Genomic DNA, 16244 nt, shown 5'->3' with positions numbered 1-16244 from the left:
CCTAGCTCGATCAGCTTGTCCACCAGTCTGGTGGGGACTATGGTGTTGAACACTGAGCTGTAGTCAATGAACAACAGTCTCACATAGCCCCCCTTCTGACGGTCCAGGTGAGAGAGGGTGCTGTGCAGTACTTGGGAGACCGCATCGTCAGTGGACCTGTTTGGCCTGTATGCAAATTGCATAGGGTCCATATCACTGGGGAGGGAGGCATAAATGTGATCCTTGACCAGCCTCTCGAAACATTTCATGGCCACAGAGGTGAGTGCCACCGGTCTGTAGTCATTGAGACCTGCTGGGGAGGGTTTCTTTGGTACCGGGATAATGGTGGACATCTTGAAGCAGACTGACTCCTTCAGGGATCGATTAAATATGGTGGTGAACACAGGGGCTAGCTGGTTAGCACAGGACTTAAGTATGCGTCCTGTTATTCCATCTGGGCCAGCCGCCTTTCTTGTGTTCACCTGCATAAATGCTCTTCTCACACTGTGTACGTCAATGAGAGAGCGTCCCCGCCCCCCCGCGGATGCCCCCCCCCCTCCTCCACAACAGCCGGCGCGCCAGTGACGTCACTAGCCGTTGAGCTAGCAGCGCCACTGTTTGCACCAAACCGCGCGTAGAAGGTGTTGAGCTGGTCCGCGAGGGAGGCGTCGTCGCTCCCCATTGAGGGGGCGCTGACTTTGTAGTCAGTTATCGTCCTCAGTCCCTGCCATAAGCCTCTTGTATCATTCTGTGCCATTTGTGCCTCCATCTTGTCAGCATACGTCCTCTTAGCAAGTTTAACAGCCTTGCGCAGAGTGTAGACTGTTGTCTTGTACTCTTCCATGTTTCCTGACTCTCTGCCAAGGTTATAAGCAGTGGTGCGAGAGTTCAGAGCTGCTCTGACAGTACTGTCCACCCATGGTTTCTGGTTCGGGAACACCCTCGCCTTCTTTGTGGGGACAATACTGTCAGCGAGTGTTGTTATGAAGCTCACAACGGTGTCTGTGAACTCGCTGACGTCACTGGTGCTTCCCTCGAACATTCCCCAGTCGACGTCATCGAGTGCATCCTGAAGCATGGCCTCTGATTGGTCGGTCCATCTTTTTACCTCACGTGACACGACGGCGTCACGTGATCTTTGTTTGTAAGCGGGGAATAACAAGATGGAGTCGTGGTCGGATGAGCTTGTAGCCCCTGTCAATGGTGGAGCCGCTACAGCCTTGTAGCCGGCTCTGAACGGGGTGTAACAGTGGTTGAGTGTATTTCCTCCCCTTGTGGAGCAGACGATGTGTTGAAAGAAAGACGGCATGACTTTTTTCAAATTCGCCTGATTGAAATCCCCGGCTACAATCATGGCCGCGTCTGGATGCTTGATCTGATGTGTGTTTAGATGGTCGTGTAGCTCCGCCAGCGCCCTGCCGACGTTCGCTTGGGGAGGGATGTATACTGCAGTCAGCTCCTTGGTTTTACCAATGTTCAGGAGCAGGCTGTTGTCCTGGCACCAGTGTTCCAGTACCTCAACCTCCTCCCGGTAGGCCTTCTCGTCGTTGTCCGAGATCAGCCCCACCACCACTGTGTCGTCCGCAAACTTCACTATGGAGTTGGAGCTGAACTTGGCCACACAGTCATGTGTGTATAGTGAGTACAGCAGGGGGCTCAGAACACAGCCCTGGGGGGACCCGATGCTCAGGGTGATGGTGTTGGAGGTCTGACCCCCCACCCTGACCGCCTGGGGCCTTTCACTCAGAAAGTCCAGTATCCAGGCGCTCAGAGCGGAGCTCAGACCTAGCTCGATCAGCTTGTCCACCAGTCTGGTGGGGACTATGGTGTTGAACACTGAGCTGTAGTCAATGAACAACAGTCTCACATAGCCCCCCTTCTGACGGTCCAGGTGAGAGAGGGTGCTGTGCAGTACTTGGGAGACCGCATCGTCAGTGGACCTGTTTGGCCTGTATGCAAATTGCATAGGGTCCATATCACTGGGGAGGGAGGCATAAATGTGATCCTTGACCAGCCTCTCGAAACATTTCATGGCCACAGAGGTGAGTGCCACCGGTCTGTAGTCATTGAGACCTGCTGGGGAGGGTTTCTTTGGTACCGGGATAATGGTGGACATCTTGAAGCAGACTGACTCCTTCAGGGATCGATTAAATATGGTGGTGAACACAGGGGCTAGCTGGTTAGCACAGGACTTAAGTATGCGTCCTGTTATTCCATCTGGGCCAGCCGCCTTTCTTGTGTTCACCTGCATAAATGCTCTTCTCACACTGTGTACGTCAATGAGAGAGCGTCCCCGCCCCCCCGCGGATGCCCCCCCCCCTCCTCCACAACAGCCGGCGCGCCAGTGACGTCACTAGCCGTTGAGCTAGCAGCGCCACTGTTTGCACCAAACCGCGCGTAGAAGGTGTTGAGCTGGTCCGCGAGGGAGGCGTCGTCGCTCCCCATTGAGGGGGCGCTGACTTTGTTGTCAGTTATTGTCCTCAGTCCCTGCCATAAGCCTCTTGTATCATTCTGTGCCATTTGTGCCTCCATCTTGTCAGCATACGTCCTCTTAGCAAGTTTAACAGCCTTGCGCAGAGTGTAGACTGTTGTCTTGTACTCTTCCATGTTTCCTGACTCTCTGCCAAGGTTATAAGCAGTGGTGCGAGAGTTCAGAGCTGCTCTGACAGTACTGTCCACCCATGGTTTCTGGTTCGGGAACACCCTCGCCTTCTTTGTGGGGACAATACTGTCAGCGAGTGTTGTTATGAAGCTCACAACGGTGTCTGTGAACTCGCTGACGTCACTGGTGCTTCCCTCGAACATTCCCCAGTCGACGTCATCGAGTGCATCCTGAAGCATGGCCTCTGATTGGTCGGTCCATCTTTTTACCTCACGTGACACGACGGCGTCACGTGATCTTTGTTTGTAAGCGGGGAATAACAAGATGGAGTCGTGGTCGGATGAGCTTGTAGCCCCTGTCAATGGTGGAGCCGCTACAGCCTTGTAGCCGGCTCTGAACGGGGTGTAACAGTGGTTGAGTGTATTTCCTCCCCTTGTGGAGCAGACGATGTGTTGAAAGAAAGACGGCATGACTTTTTTCAAATTCGCCTGATTGAAATCCCCGGCTACAATCATGGCCGCGTCTGGATGCTTGATCTGATGTGTGTTTAGATGGTCGTGTAGCTCCGCCAGCGCCCTGCCGACGTTCGCTTGGGGAGGGATGTATACTGCAGTCATGCTTACTGCAGTGAACTCGCGTGGAAGATGGAAGGGGCGACATTGGATCGAGAGGTGTTCCATGTTGGCGGAGCATGAACGGGAGAGTATCTGTACCTCCTTAGGGCTAGTCCAGCCGTTGTTGGTCATAAGACAGACACCCCCGCCGATGCTCTTCCCGGAGGCCTCTGTACGGTCCGCTCTGAAGATGGTGAAGGTGTGGGGGGAGGGACATATAGTGCGCGATTGTCCGGGGAGAGAGGCGAGGCAGCCTCCGCCCCAGGAGGATCGCAGCGCTGCTCGCAGCGCAGGTATAGAAGGGGGAGGAGTGTGGCAGCGCAGAGCTGCGAGCAGTGCAGCAGGTACAGAGCAGAGCCATGGTACAGAGGATGGAGGAGTGAGAGACGCTGCTCCCCCCTCAACCAGTGGCGACTGCGAGGTAATAATAATAATTGTTAGACTAGAAGTCTTTATTTGTCATGCAGTTTAACACACACACGCGAGATGGGCTACCCACAGGAACACACACACACATGCACTGAGTCGCAGATGAAATGTCTCTCTGCACTTTTCCCATCCCGTTGTCCTTCCCCCCATGGGCAGCCGGGAGCAGATAGGGCGTCAACGTGAGCCGCGCCCCGGGGACCAATCCAAGTGCTCCTGTCCGTCTTCGCCAAGGACGCCACAGCGTTAGCGATCTGTTGTGCATGTCTTTCCATTGGGTTTTATCTTATCAGGGGGGGAACCCTTGCGAGCATGGGGAGAACATGCAAACTCCACACAGAAAGGCCTGGGAGATACCCCACCTGAGTACCTGGCATCATGGAAACCTGGTCCCCAAGCGGGAATCGAACCCTGGACCTTCTTGCTGTGAGGCGACAGTGTTAACCACTACACCACCGTGCCGCCTCTAATAGGGGAGAACAGAGGTGGTTCGGTCCTTCCAATACCGCGTCGGAGAAAGAGAGGGGAAAAGCCGAATGTGGTGGATAATGAAAACAGCCAGACAGTGGAAAATGTGACAATAAGTGACAGTAGAATAGTAGAGGAAGAGTCGAATGTGATGAATAATGTAAACAGCAAGACATTGGATGACAACAGTGGTGGGGTGGGGGAGGATATACCTGAGTCAGCTGAAAGGGAAAAGGAAAGTGACAATAGTGGCTCTCAGGCTGAAAAAAGAGAAGAAAGTGTTGTCAAAGAGAGTTAGGAGGAGGTAGAGCAGGATGCAGAAAGAGAGTATTTGTCCAGCATGGATGAGGGGGAGGAGGTTGTTGAGTGCCTGAATCACAACAGAAGAAACGGTATACAGTCAAAGAGATTCAAAAGTTCTTGCAACAAACAAAAAACATGAAGAAAGTACAAATTAGAGAGTATTTTGAAGATGAGGAGATGTTTGTTAACTCAGCAAAAATTCAAATGAGAACAAGGAATAAGGGGGGTACACTTCCCAGGAGGTTTTTAGGCTGAGGATAATTGTACAGAAGCACAATAAAACACACAATGAAGGGAAACCAGAATCCAGGTAGTTTAGAACGTTTCCAGTTTTTTCTTCTTCTCCTTTTAGAGATCATGAGTGATATAAAGGTTTCCACACTCAATATTTAAATGGAGCCAGAGATATGAGAAGAGAGCAAGCCTGTTTGAACTCTGTAAATTGAAGAGATGCGATGTAATGATGATTCAAGAAACGCACAGTGACCCTTTAAATGAAACTGACTGGAGGAGAGAATGGGATGGGGACGTTGTTTTAAGCCACTTAAGTAACAGTAGTGGAGGCGTGGCTGTCCTTTTCTCCAGAAATTGTATGACAAAATCTTTCGTTGTGGAAGAAAATATTAAGGGTAGGTTGTTGGTAGTTAAAGCCAAATATGAGCTTTTTAATATTGTTTTTGTAACTGTTTATGCTCCAAATGTAGGATCTACCAGGGTTCAGTTTTTAAGTGAAATTGGAGTAGTTTTAGGTCAGTGTGAGCCTGAAGACTTTATTTTTGGGAGGTGATTTCAATTGTACGGAGAATGATCAGATAGATAGGAACCACAGTGAACCACATCCTGCTTCAAAACAAGCTATGAAGCAGCTTGTGAACACTAATGATTTAATTGATGTATGGAGGGGAATCCACGATAAACAAAGACAATACACTTGGACTCATTGTAGAGAGAGTCGTTTTTCTATGGCCAGATTAGATAGGTTTTATTGTTTAAAACATAATTTTAGTACTGTGAAGGAGTGCAGGATAATACCTGTAGGTTTTTCTGATCACTCAATGGTATCATGCAATGTGTTTATTGCAAATGTTAAACACAAGTCTGCATACTGGCATTTTAACACAGCTTTGCTTTTAGATGTGAATTTTAAGGAAACATTTGTATTTTTTTAGGAGATTTTTAGAACTAGGAAATGGTATTAACGATGCTCTTCTCCACGTTACTACGTTTGCACAATTCACTATAATCCACCAACAATGGTTCTACAATATCAAGGTCGTATCTAAGGAGCTACTAGTTATCCGTAACGATACACCGCGGGTAGGTTCCACTGCTCACATGTCCAATAGTTCTGCTGCTAGGTTCACCTCGTGTTCTGATACTAATTACGTTAAGTCCACACACACTTGCTAAGGTTCACACTAGTTACTAGGTTCACGCTTCACTTCACGTTACTGCTGCACACCGAACTTCGGACGAACTGCACACTACATTAGTTTCACACTACTGCTGCTGCGCCTTCCACAATATATACTTAGAGTGATTTCTAGGGCGCAACCGAATCTCTTGTCCGGAATCAATGCGCTGGCCAAGGGCATGTCTCAACTTGTCCGGACTCGTCTTTGAACTTGTCTGGGGGGCGCGACTGTTGGCGCCGTCAATGCCAAGGGCGTTGTCCAATGAGGAAAGCGAATAATGCTATGATTCAAACGGAGGCTTAAAGGTATATAGCTTATATATATAAATAATATAAAAGTTATATAAAATAATAAAACGTATATTCTCGTGTTAATCTGGCCCTTCAGAACACACGGGTTACGCACATATCTGTGCATACGCAACGTTGATAAATGAGGGCCCTGGGCTTGTCCAGCGTTTGTGCTCAGTGGGGGCAGTAAAACTGAGGCATGTAGTGGATGTAGCTGGGCCAGGACTTCACAACACGGTGGCAGTGGCTTCTCTACTGGGTCTGAGGTCATCCCGTCATACCAGAGACATTTTAAATGCATGGACTGAAAAACTGAGCACCGAGGAACAAGTCATGTTACGAGAATACTCCAGTGGAACAGAAAGTCCTGACGAGTGGGATCCGTTCCCTGAGTTGGGTATTGAAATTGACCAAACATGACTGACTGGACCCATATTGGGTTGCTCATATGTCTTACCTACGAACCTGTATGTTAAATGGGAAACATTTGTATAAGTATTGTGTCAAAGCGTTGCATAAATCTCAATTGAGTGGAAGAACAGACACTGTGTGGAGAGAGAGACTGAGGGTACAAGATACATGTACACCAGTGTGGAGAGTGCTGTATAAGCCACCGCTAAACAAAAGGACAGGTGACCTTCAGTGGAGGATTTTGAAAGGGGCAGTAGCAGTTAATTGATTTATTGCTAAATTAAACCCCACTGTAACAATTTGTTGTCCTTTTTGTCAGGAGCCAGAAACAATCTTTCATTGTTTTTTAGAATGCAAAAGACTTGAAGGTCTGTTCGTTTTTGAAATGTGGTGAGAGTTGGAGTGAAATAGCTTTTGTGTTTGGGGCTGGTTACAAAAAAAACAATGTAATGAAGTAGCAAATGTTGAATTTTGTTGTGGGTCAAGCCAAAATGGCCATCTATAAGACCAGAAAAATACAAATAGAGAATGGCTTAGGTGGTGAGCTGATGCCAATGTTTAAAGCATTGGTAAGAGCCAGGGTTAGAGTGGATTTTAGGTTTTACTCCCTAATGAATAATATTGATGAATTTGTGTTTCGGTGGAGTTTCAAGGAAGTTATTTGTTGTGTTGTAGAGGGGCAACTGTGTTTTAACACTGTTTTTATGTGAAATCTCATGTGGTTTTTGAGTGATAAGAACACATGTATGATGTGAGATACAATGTGTATGTATGTAACTGCATTGAGACACACCTTGTAGTGATTTTATGTAAATAAATGTTTTTCTAAAATCAAAAAAAATCTTTCTGTCTCTCTGTTTCATTCTCTCTACCCCCCCCCCTCTCTCTCTCTCTCACCCTCTCTCAGCCGGAGTATAAGATAGCAGACCCCATGTGTACGTTTCTGTTCTCAGTGTTTGTGTTGTGCACCACCGTCACCATTCTGCGCGACGTCTTCAGGATCCTGATGGAAGGTGTCTTCTCAAGTTTCAAGTGTCTTTATTAGTTGTCATACAGAAATACAGAATACTTTGCATGAAATGCTTCTTTATGTTTTGCTCCTGAGAGTGTGCTAGATAATAACAAGATAGTATAAAATAAGTATAATATAAGTATAAAATAGAAAGTCAAGTACGTAAAAACAAGTGTAAACAACAAAATGTTCAATATACCTACATACAGTATGTACAGTATATACAGTGCAGGTACAGTACAGTGTAGAAATGGTGAGGTATAGCTTAGCTTGTGGTGCCACCTTTTGGTGTTGAGGTGCAATGAGGTTCCTTACCAATAAATATAAATATAGTATATAAAGTGTGTTAGTGTCTAAAGTGGGTAAAGTGGGTGCTACAGTGTGTTGTTTATTTAAAGTGAGTGTGTGCGTGTGGATGTGTGTGCTGTGGGTGTATTGATGGTTTGTTATTGTTCATTGTTCATTGAGCATTCTGATGGCCTGGGGATAGAAGCTCCTTCTGTGTCTCTCTGTACTGGCCATGAGACTCCGGTATTGCTTGCCTGACCGCAGCAGTTCAAAGAGGCAGTTGTTTGGGTGGCTGGAGTCTTTGATTATTCTCTTAGCCTTTCCCCTGCAATGCTTGTTGTAAATGTCTTGGAGAGTGGGAAGCCCCCCTCCAATTGTGCGTTCAGCTGAACGGGCCGCGTCTATGCCAAATACAACGCTGTTTGGTTTCCGGGTTCCTCTGATTGGCCACTAAGCCCACGTGACCGCGCGCTAGCACGCCCCCCTTATCGCTCACTCTCGCGCTGTGAAGCGGAAGAGCCAGCGGGGGCGAGGCGGTCGTTCTTAACATTGTTCAGGTCGACATGGTCACACAAACACCCGTTGGAGGAGTAGTGGGGGAGAAGAAGAGGAATATTTTTAAATAGCAAGAATTATCGACTGGCAACTCTGTGCTCGTCAGACATGTTAATGTCATGTATGTTGTGTATGTCATAAATGTCGATATGAATTGAAATGGGGGACCCTGATGTAAATAAGATAAACGTCTTTCTCTGGTCTGCATCCCCTTAACAATTGTGTGTATTGCGCCGTACTGTATTGTACCCATTCTGCAATCTGTTAAATAAAGTTTTCATTCATTCATTCATTCATTTCTCCCCCACTACTCCTCCAACGGGTGTTTGTGCGACCATGTCGACCTGAACAATGGGGGATTAATAAGAACGAGCCGCCTCGGAGAGAAGACGGCCGCTGCTGCTGGAGCTGGACCGAGTCAGCGGCGCACGGAGCCGGGGAGAAACCACCGCCTCAGCCCGCTGGCTCTTCCGCTTCACAGCGCGAGAGTGGGCGATAAGGGGGGCGTGCTAGCGCACGGTCACGTGGGCTTAGTGGCCAATCAGAGGAACCCGGAAACCGAACGCTGTTGTATTTGGCATAGACGCGAACGGGCCACTCTCTGTAGTCTGCTACGGTCTTGTGCAGTGCTATTCCCAAACCAGGAGGTGATATTGCCAGTCAGGATGCTCTCTATTGTGCATGAGTAGAAGTTCTTGAGGATCTTCTGACTCACTTGGAACTTCCTTAGGCGCCTAAGGAAGTAGAGGTGTCTTCTGTGGCATTCTACAATAAGGGTACATTAAATAACACAGTAATAAGCATTAAATAACTAATAGTTAACTAATGACTCTAGTAATCATTAACTAATGGTGTGCATGTTAATCACGTTTATCTCATAAGTAACACTAAATAAATGCACAAGAGTGCTTAATAAGCACTACTTAACCACAATTAGCCACTCATTAATGTTGTTTGTGACCCTTATTGTAAAGTTGAAGACATGTGTCCCTTAGGTAGCCTAACTCATGCAGAGTGCTGAATAAGCATTATTTAACCATAATTGATGACACCTATTGACCCCATGACCTTTCGCCACCATCAGGACAACATTTCCAAATCAAAGGAGCATATCTCTTGACCCATATCTCTAGTTGTACAGTGAGTCACAACATTTGCTGTGAATATTCATGAGCCCTAGAGGAAGAAACATATTCAATAGTGTGATATTTGCCAGAAAACACGTTTATATATGATACAATGTGGAATATGGAACGGCCTGCATGTGAAATGGCTGCTTGGGGAAAATATTAAAAACTAACATAATATCTAACATTATACAACAGGTAGGTCCGACCACGCATAGTGATTGGTCGAGAGCGTTCTAAGCCGTGAGTATATTCATGGTTAAATCACCATGAATATACCACTGCGCTGGCTTTAGAATGTTGTAGAAAGTTTCAACTGCAGGGCGGCTGGGTGGCGCAGCGGACTAAGCGCTCGTCACCAACGCAAGAGACACTGGTATCGAATCCGGCTGTCAGCGTTGCCTCCGGCTTGGCCGGCCGTCATACTGGCTCAATTGGCAGAGTCAGCGGGAGGGAAGCCGGTGGGGTGGTATTCTGGTCGTTGTAAACAGCGACTCCTACAGGTCGGTCAGGGCGCCTGCACAGCGAGGGAGGGAGATGGTGAGGGTTGTGTGACCTCCCACACGTTACACCTCACCAATGAGAGTCCGCGCTGGCAGGTGAAAAGCTGGTGCTGGCTGTCTCCTATATCTCGGAGGAAGCATCTGAGCACTTCAGGGCTCCCTAGACCGACCAGTGGGGGGCACATGCAAGCAACAACCAGGAAGGGGAGGGGGGAATTGGCATAACGACTAAATTGGGATGGGAGAAAAAACACAGAAAAAACATTCATCAAACGGAAACTGTCAACATGACCTACTCCGAGGACAACGTTACATTTTATTTAACGTTCCCATTAACTATAAACGAGTGGATAGATAACGTCTTTTATTCCTCCGTAGTATTAATCCAAGGCTATCTAGACCTTTGCTGGTAATGGCTGCTGCGCCAACAAATACCGTTAGATGTAGGCCCGTCTTCTATATCTATCCACTCGTTTATAGTTAATAGGTATGTTAAATTAGACGAATACGTAATTAATTTGCGTTGCCAAGCTGGTTGATAGCCTACTCCATTTGAAATTCCATAGCAACGATACATCTTTAGGAACAATTTTTCTACGCTAAGTTCACTGAAATCGATATAAAAGACCCTAGAATTGTCTGTATTCATCCTATATTTTTTCCGACTGTGCAACTTGCTGTATAAAAGCAATAATACCCTCGAACCAGTGGGATATCATGAATATTGCCACTCTGTGATGCCTATACCACTCGAGCTTCGCTCTCGTGGCTGCGGGCGCATCACAGCCGTGGCAATATTCCTGATATTCCACTGGTTCTTCTCGTGTATTATTGCTTAATTATAACTAACGTAATTACTAACATAATATCTGGCCAGGTTGTTTAATCGGTCAGTTCATAACTCATTAATTTCATAACTTGAGGTTCAGATGAATGAGGTTCTACTCTATTGTCCATGTTAACCCTGTCATGTTGTGTTTAACCATCACCTCCCAGGGGCTCCTAAAGGCATAGAGTTTAACTCTGTGAAGGAGGTGCTTCTGTCTCTGACAGCAGTGAAGGCCGTGCACAGTCTGCAGCTCTGGGCCCTGACAGTAGGACAACCTGTCCTCTCTGTTCACCTGGCTATAGGTAAGACACTGTTCCTGTACCTAGACAGGACAATAGGCTGGAGGTGGCTCAGGAGGTAGAGCGGTCGTCTGGTAATCTGAAGGTTAAGGTTAGACAGTGGTTCAGGAGGTAGAGTGGTCGTCTGGTAATCTGAAGGTTAAGGTTAGACAGTGGCTCAGGAGGTAGAGCGGTCGTCTGGTAATCTGAAGGTTAAGGTTAGACAGTGGCTCAGGAGGTAGAGCGGTCGTCTGGTAATCTGAAGGTTAAGGTTAGACAGTGGCTCAGGAGGTAGAGCGGTCGTCTGGTAATCTGAAGGTTAAGGTTAGACAGTGGCTCAGGAGGTAGAGCGGTCGTCTGGTAATCTGAAGGTTAAGGTTAGACAGTGGCTCAGGAGGTAGAGCGGTCGTCTGGTAATCTGGAGGTTAAGGTTAGACAGTGGCTCAGGAGGTAGAGCGGTCGTCTGGTAATCTGGAGGTTAAGGTTAGACAGTGGCTCAGGAGGTAGAGCGGTCGTCTGGTAATCTGAAGGTTAAGGTTAGACAGTGGCTCAGGAGGTAGAGCAGTCGTCTGGTAATCTGAAGGTTAAGGACCTCTGACCTCCTGGGCCTCTAACCTCCTGGACCTCTAACTTACTTGACCTCTGACCTCCTTGACCTCTAACCTCCTTGACCTCTAACCTCCTTGACCTCTAACCTCCTTGACCTCTGACCTCCTGGGCCTCTGACCTCCTGGACCTCTGACCTCCTGGACCTCTGACCTCCTGGACCTCTGACCTCCTGGACCTCTGACCTCCTGGGCCTCTGACCTCCTGGACCTCTGACCTCCTGGACCTCTAACTTCCTTGACCTCTAACTTCCTTGACCTCTAACTTCCTTGACCTCTGACCTCCTGGACCTCTGACCTCCTGGACCTCTGACCTCCTGGACCTCTAACCTCCTGGGCCTCTAACATCCTTGACCTCTGACCTCCTGGGCCTCTAACCACCATACAGTTTAAAACTGACATTACCCGCGCGGTTGTGCGGTGTACACAGGGCACAGAGTAGAATATAATAGTGTTAAAGGAACACATTTTGGGAAATACACTTACAGTACTTGCCATCTCCCCCAGAGTCAGACTAGAAGATTGACATTGGTTTAATCTCTGTGTCTCCAGTAGCCCTAGAGAGAGAGGTCCAGGTGCACGCTAGCCTAGCTTAGCACAAGGACTGGTAGCAGTAGGGAGCAGCTAGCCTAGCTCTCTCAAAAGTGAAGAAATGCTACATCAACAACAACTAAAAAACTGACACACACATAGATGAAACTGATATCAATCTTTTTGTTCGAATGGCAAATAAGTGTATTTCTTAAAATGAGTGTTCCTTTAAGTAAAGTGGAGTAGATTTGAGTAGAGTTCAGTTGAGTAGGGCAGTATTAGTCTCATAAATTTTTTCCAAAATTCCACAGTGAGGCTCCCCCTTCTAACCAATCAGAGAAGCTCAAAGGGATATAACAACATAATCGAATGGTTGAGTGTAATGGTCCTCACTTTGTCTGACCAGCTAAATGAAATGGCATCCTTATTGAGGGTTATTTGTGTTCGATTAAGTCTACATGGTCCTCCTTTCCAATCAATACAAATGTTATGTATATAATTAGCCCTGAGGACTCGAGGCAGGAAGTGGATCTCAAAACGTCAGCATCCGTATACAAGTTGTTGTTTACTGCTCCTGAGGACACTTCCTAGACCTAGGGTATAAGTGTGCAGACTAGTGGACCAATGTTTTTTATTTTTTTATTATCTCTCTCCTCTCTCACTCCATCCTCTCCTCTCTCACTCCACTCTCTCCTCTCTCACTCCATCCTCTCCTTATCTCTCTCCTCTCTCACTGCACCCTCTCCTCTCTCTCCTCTCTCACTCCACTCTCTGCTCTCTCACCCCATCCTCTCCTCTCTCTCCTCTCTCACTCCACTCTCTCCTCTCTCACTCCATCCTCTCCTTATCTCTCTCCTCTCTCACTGCACCCTCTCCTTCTCTCTCTCTCCTCTCTCACTCCACTCTCTCCTCTCTCACTCCATCCTCTCCTCTCTCTCCTCTCTCACTCCACTCTCTCACTCCATCCTCTCCTTATCTCTCTCCTCTCTCACTGCACCCTCTCCTTCTCTCTCTCCTATCTCACTCCACTCTCTGCTCTCTCACTCCATCCTCTCCTCTCTCTCCTCTCTCACTCCATCCTCTCTCTCCTCTCTCACTCCACTCTCTCCTCTCTCACTGCATCCTCTCCTTCTCTCTCTCCTCTCTCACTGCACCCTCTCCTTCTCTCTCTCCTCTCTCACTCCACTCTCTGCTCTCTCACTCCATCCTCTCCTTTCTCTCCTCTCTCACTCCACTCTCTCCTCTCTCACTTCATCACCCCCCCCCCCCCCAACAGAGGAGAACGCAGACCCTCAGAGCGTGCTGAAAGAAGCCACAGATCTCCTCCAGACTAAGTTTGGTTTCCACAGTACTACCATCCAACTGGAGCCGTACTGTGAGGACATGCCCCGCTGCTCACTCTGCCAGGACCCGATGGACTGATCCACACTGACACACTGAGCCATCACTCCCACTGACTGGACTGCACTGGTCTGAGCTGAGCTGGGTTCCTCCAAGAGCGTCTCAGTGTTAATAACCAAGGTCAGCTTTGTTCCACGATCAGCCTGATTTCCACGAAGGGAGCTGGAGCGGGATTCATAATTATTTACTCTGTTTCAACAAAATATTAAGATTATTGATGTGTCTTGTTGTCAATGGAGATGATTGGTCTGCTGTGGCTTATTACCAATAATAGCGTTTTAACGACCCCCCCCCCCTCCATTTGACCCCTTTTGTCTGCATGTGGATAGATCCTCATGATTAATATACATTTTGATTTGATTGAAGTTTATTTAAAATATGCAACAACAAACAAACATCAATTACAGATATAGCCTTAAGCCGTTCAAATAATAAATGTATATAAAAAAATAAAAAAATAAATAAACAAAAAACAAACAAAAAACCCGAAAGTAAAAAAAAAAAAAAAAATAACTGCTTGTTTTATTGCCTGACTTAAAACCATTTATTATCAGGGGAGCTCCAGTAGCTCACCACGTACCGCGAGTGCTATTTCAGCGCCGTGGACAACCGCGCTCGCGCGGATCTGGGGCTGAGCGCGTTCGAATCCCGGACGGCAGCCGTGCCTTTCCCAGAGTGTCTTCCCCCCCATCTGAACCCTTTCAGCCTGCTTCTGTCGGTCGAACTTGACCAAGTATGAATGCGAAGAAAAAGCGATAAACGCTAAAAAGAACCAGCTGACTGGTCAAAGTTTAAAAAAAAAAAAAAAACATTTATTATCAATACAGATAGGAACTAAATACATTTAAGAGATCAATAAGTTTGGCTGAGAGGAGTGTGGTGTCTGGCCACTAAAATCACTCAGACGGAGAGAAAGGGCCCTTAGTACCAGGTACCAAAAGCAAGTAGAGTAGAGTCGAGTCGAGTAGGTACCATGCAATGGAAAAGAGGCAAATTTTTTTTAGGCTATTCAGGAGTGGTGGGGGCTGTGTGGGGGGGGGGCATACATTTTTCTCTTTGTGGGGAAAGTACTTGTGTGAGATGCGTCACTCTGCACTTGAAGGCTAACACCAAAAGAATTGTCCAATACAATTACAACACTTTGAACCCCCCACCCATCTTTATAATAAATGTAAACGTGCAGGTTCTCTAGGATGTCAATCAAACATCAATCAAATCGAGACAGTGGTGGAGAGTAAAAAAAGTGTTTGTACTCTTTTTGGTACTTTATTTAGCATTTTCATTTTAGGGAACTTTGTACTTTTACTCCAGTGCATTTCAATGGAAATACTGTACTTTTCACTCCACTACATTCATATGAACCCATCAGTTTCTAGTTACTTTGAAGAAAACGTTTTTTCATAGAAAACATGACAAAAACGTATGAAGATGTGAAGCCTGACAACTTCAAGAGGACATAATCAGAGCAGCATAACTGGACCATATATACATAAATGCCACATACAACTTTATCATAACCTTTAGAGGTCAGTGGATGGAGGCTTGAATGCTTCTGACCACTGGGATACACACACATTGTGTAGAATGCATACTTTTACTTTTGATACTTAAGTACATTCAATATCAAATACTTCTCAACTTAACTAGAATCTTTTATGGAGGACCTTTACTTTTACCAGAGCACTGTTTTATCTGGGTATTTCTACTTTTACTAGTAAAGGAACTTCCACCACCATTGCCCCGCCCCGCCACCCTAAACCCACCTTAACGCCACCCTAAACCCACCTTAACACCACCCTAAACCCACCTTAACGCCACCCTAAACCCACCTTAACACCACCCTAAACCCACCTTAACACCACCCTAAACCCACCTTAACACCACACTAAACCCACCTTAACGCCACCCTAAACCCACCTTAACGCCACCCTAAACCCACCTTAACGCCACCCTAAACCCACCTTAACGCCACCCTAAACCCACCTTAACACCACCCTAAACCCACCTTAACACCACCCTAAACCCACCTTAACACCACCCTAAACCCACCTTAACACCACCCTAAACCCACCTTAACACCACCCTAAACCCACCTTAACACCACCCTAAACCCACCTTAACGCCACCCTAAACCCACCTTAACGCCACCCTAAACCCACCTTAACGCCACCCTAAACCCACCTTAACGCCACCCTAAACCCACCTTAACGCCACCCTAAACCCACCTTAACGCCACCCTAAACCCACCTTAACGCCACCCTAAACCCACCTTAACACCACCCTAAACCCACCTTAACACCACCCTAAACCCACCTTAACACCACCCTAAACCCACCTTAACACCACCCTAAACCCACCTTAACACCACCCTAAACCCACCTTAACGCCACCCTAAACCCACCTTAACGCCACCCTAAACCCACCTTAACGCCACCCTAAACCCACCTTAACGCCACCCTAAACCCACCTTAACGCCACCCTAAACCCACCTTAACGCCACCCTAAACCCACCTTAACGCCACCCTAAACCCACCTTAACACCACCCTAAACCCACCTTAACGCCACCCTAAACCCACCTTAACACCACCCTAAACCCACCTTAACAC

At 47.1% G+C, this 16244-nt stretch overlaps 1 protein-coding gene across 1 annotated transcript in view; it reads left to right on the top strand.

Annotated features, from left to right (window-relative positions):
* Window positions 1-13658, top strand: part of slc30a2 (solute carrier family 30 member 2) — a gene marked incomplete at both ends in the record, with an annotated part of 72610 nt that extends 58952 nt beyond the window's left edge. The window contains 3 exons of the mRNA XM_084313778.1: window positions 7416-7521; window positions 10990-11124; window positions 13513-13658. Coding sequence (XP_084169904.1) covers window positions 7416-7521; window positions 10990-11124; window positions 13513-13658 — 387 coding nt within the window. The remainder of the gene's footprint in view (window positions 1-7415; window positions 7522-10989; window positions 11125-13512) is intronic.
* Window positions 13659-16244: the final 2586 nt, after the last annotated feature.

This window comes from Notolepis coatsorum (assembly GCF_963971535.1).
Source record: "Notolepis coatsorum genome assembly, chromosome: 5".
In the NCBI taxonomy this organism is placed as follows: domain Eukaryota; kingdom Metazoa; phylum Chordata; class Actinopteri; order Aulopiformes; family Paralepididae; genus Notolepis; species Notolepis coatsorum.
The sequence above is the reverse complement of the archived record's forward strand: the minus strand, read 5'-3'. Positions and strand labels throughout refer to the sequence as shown.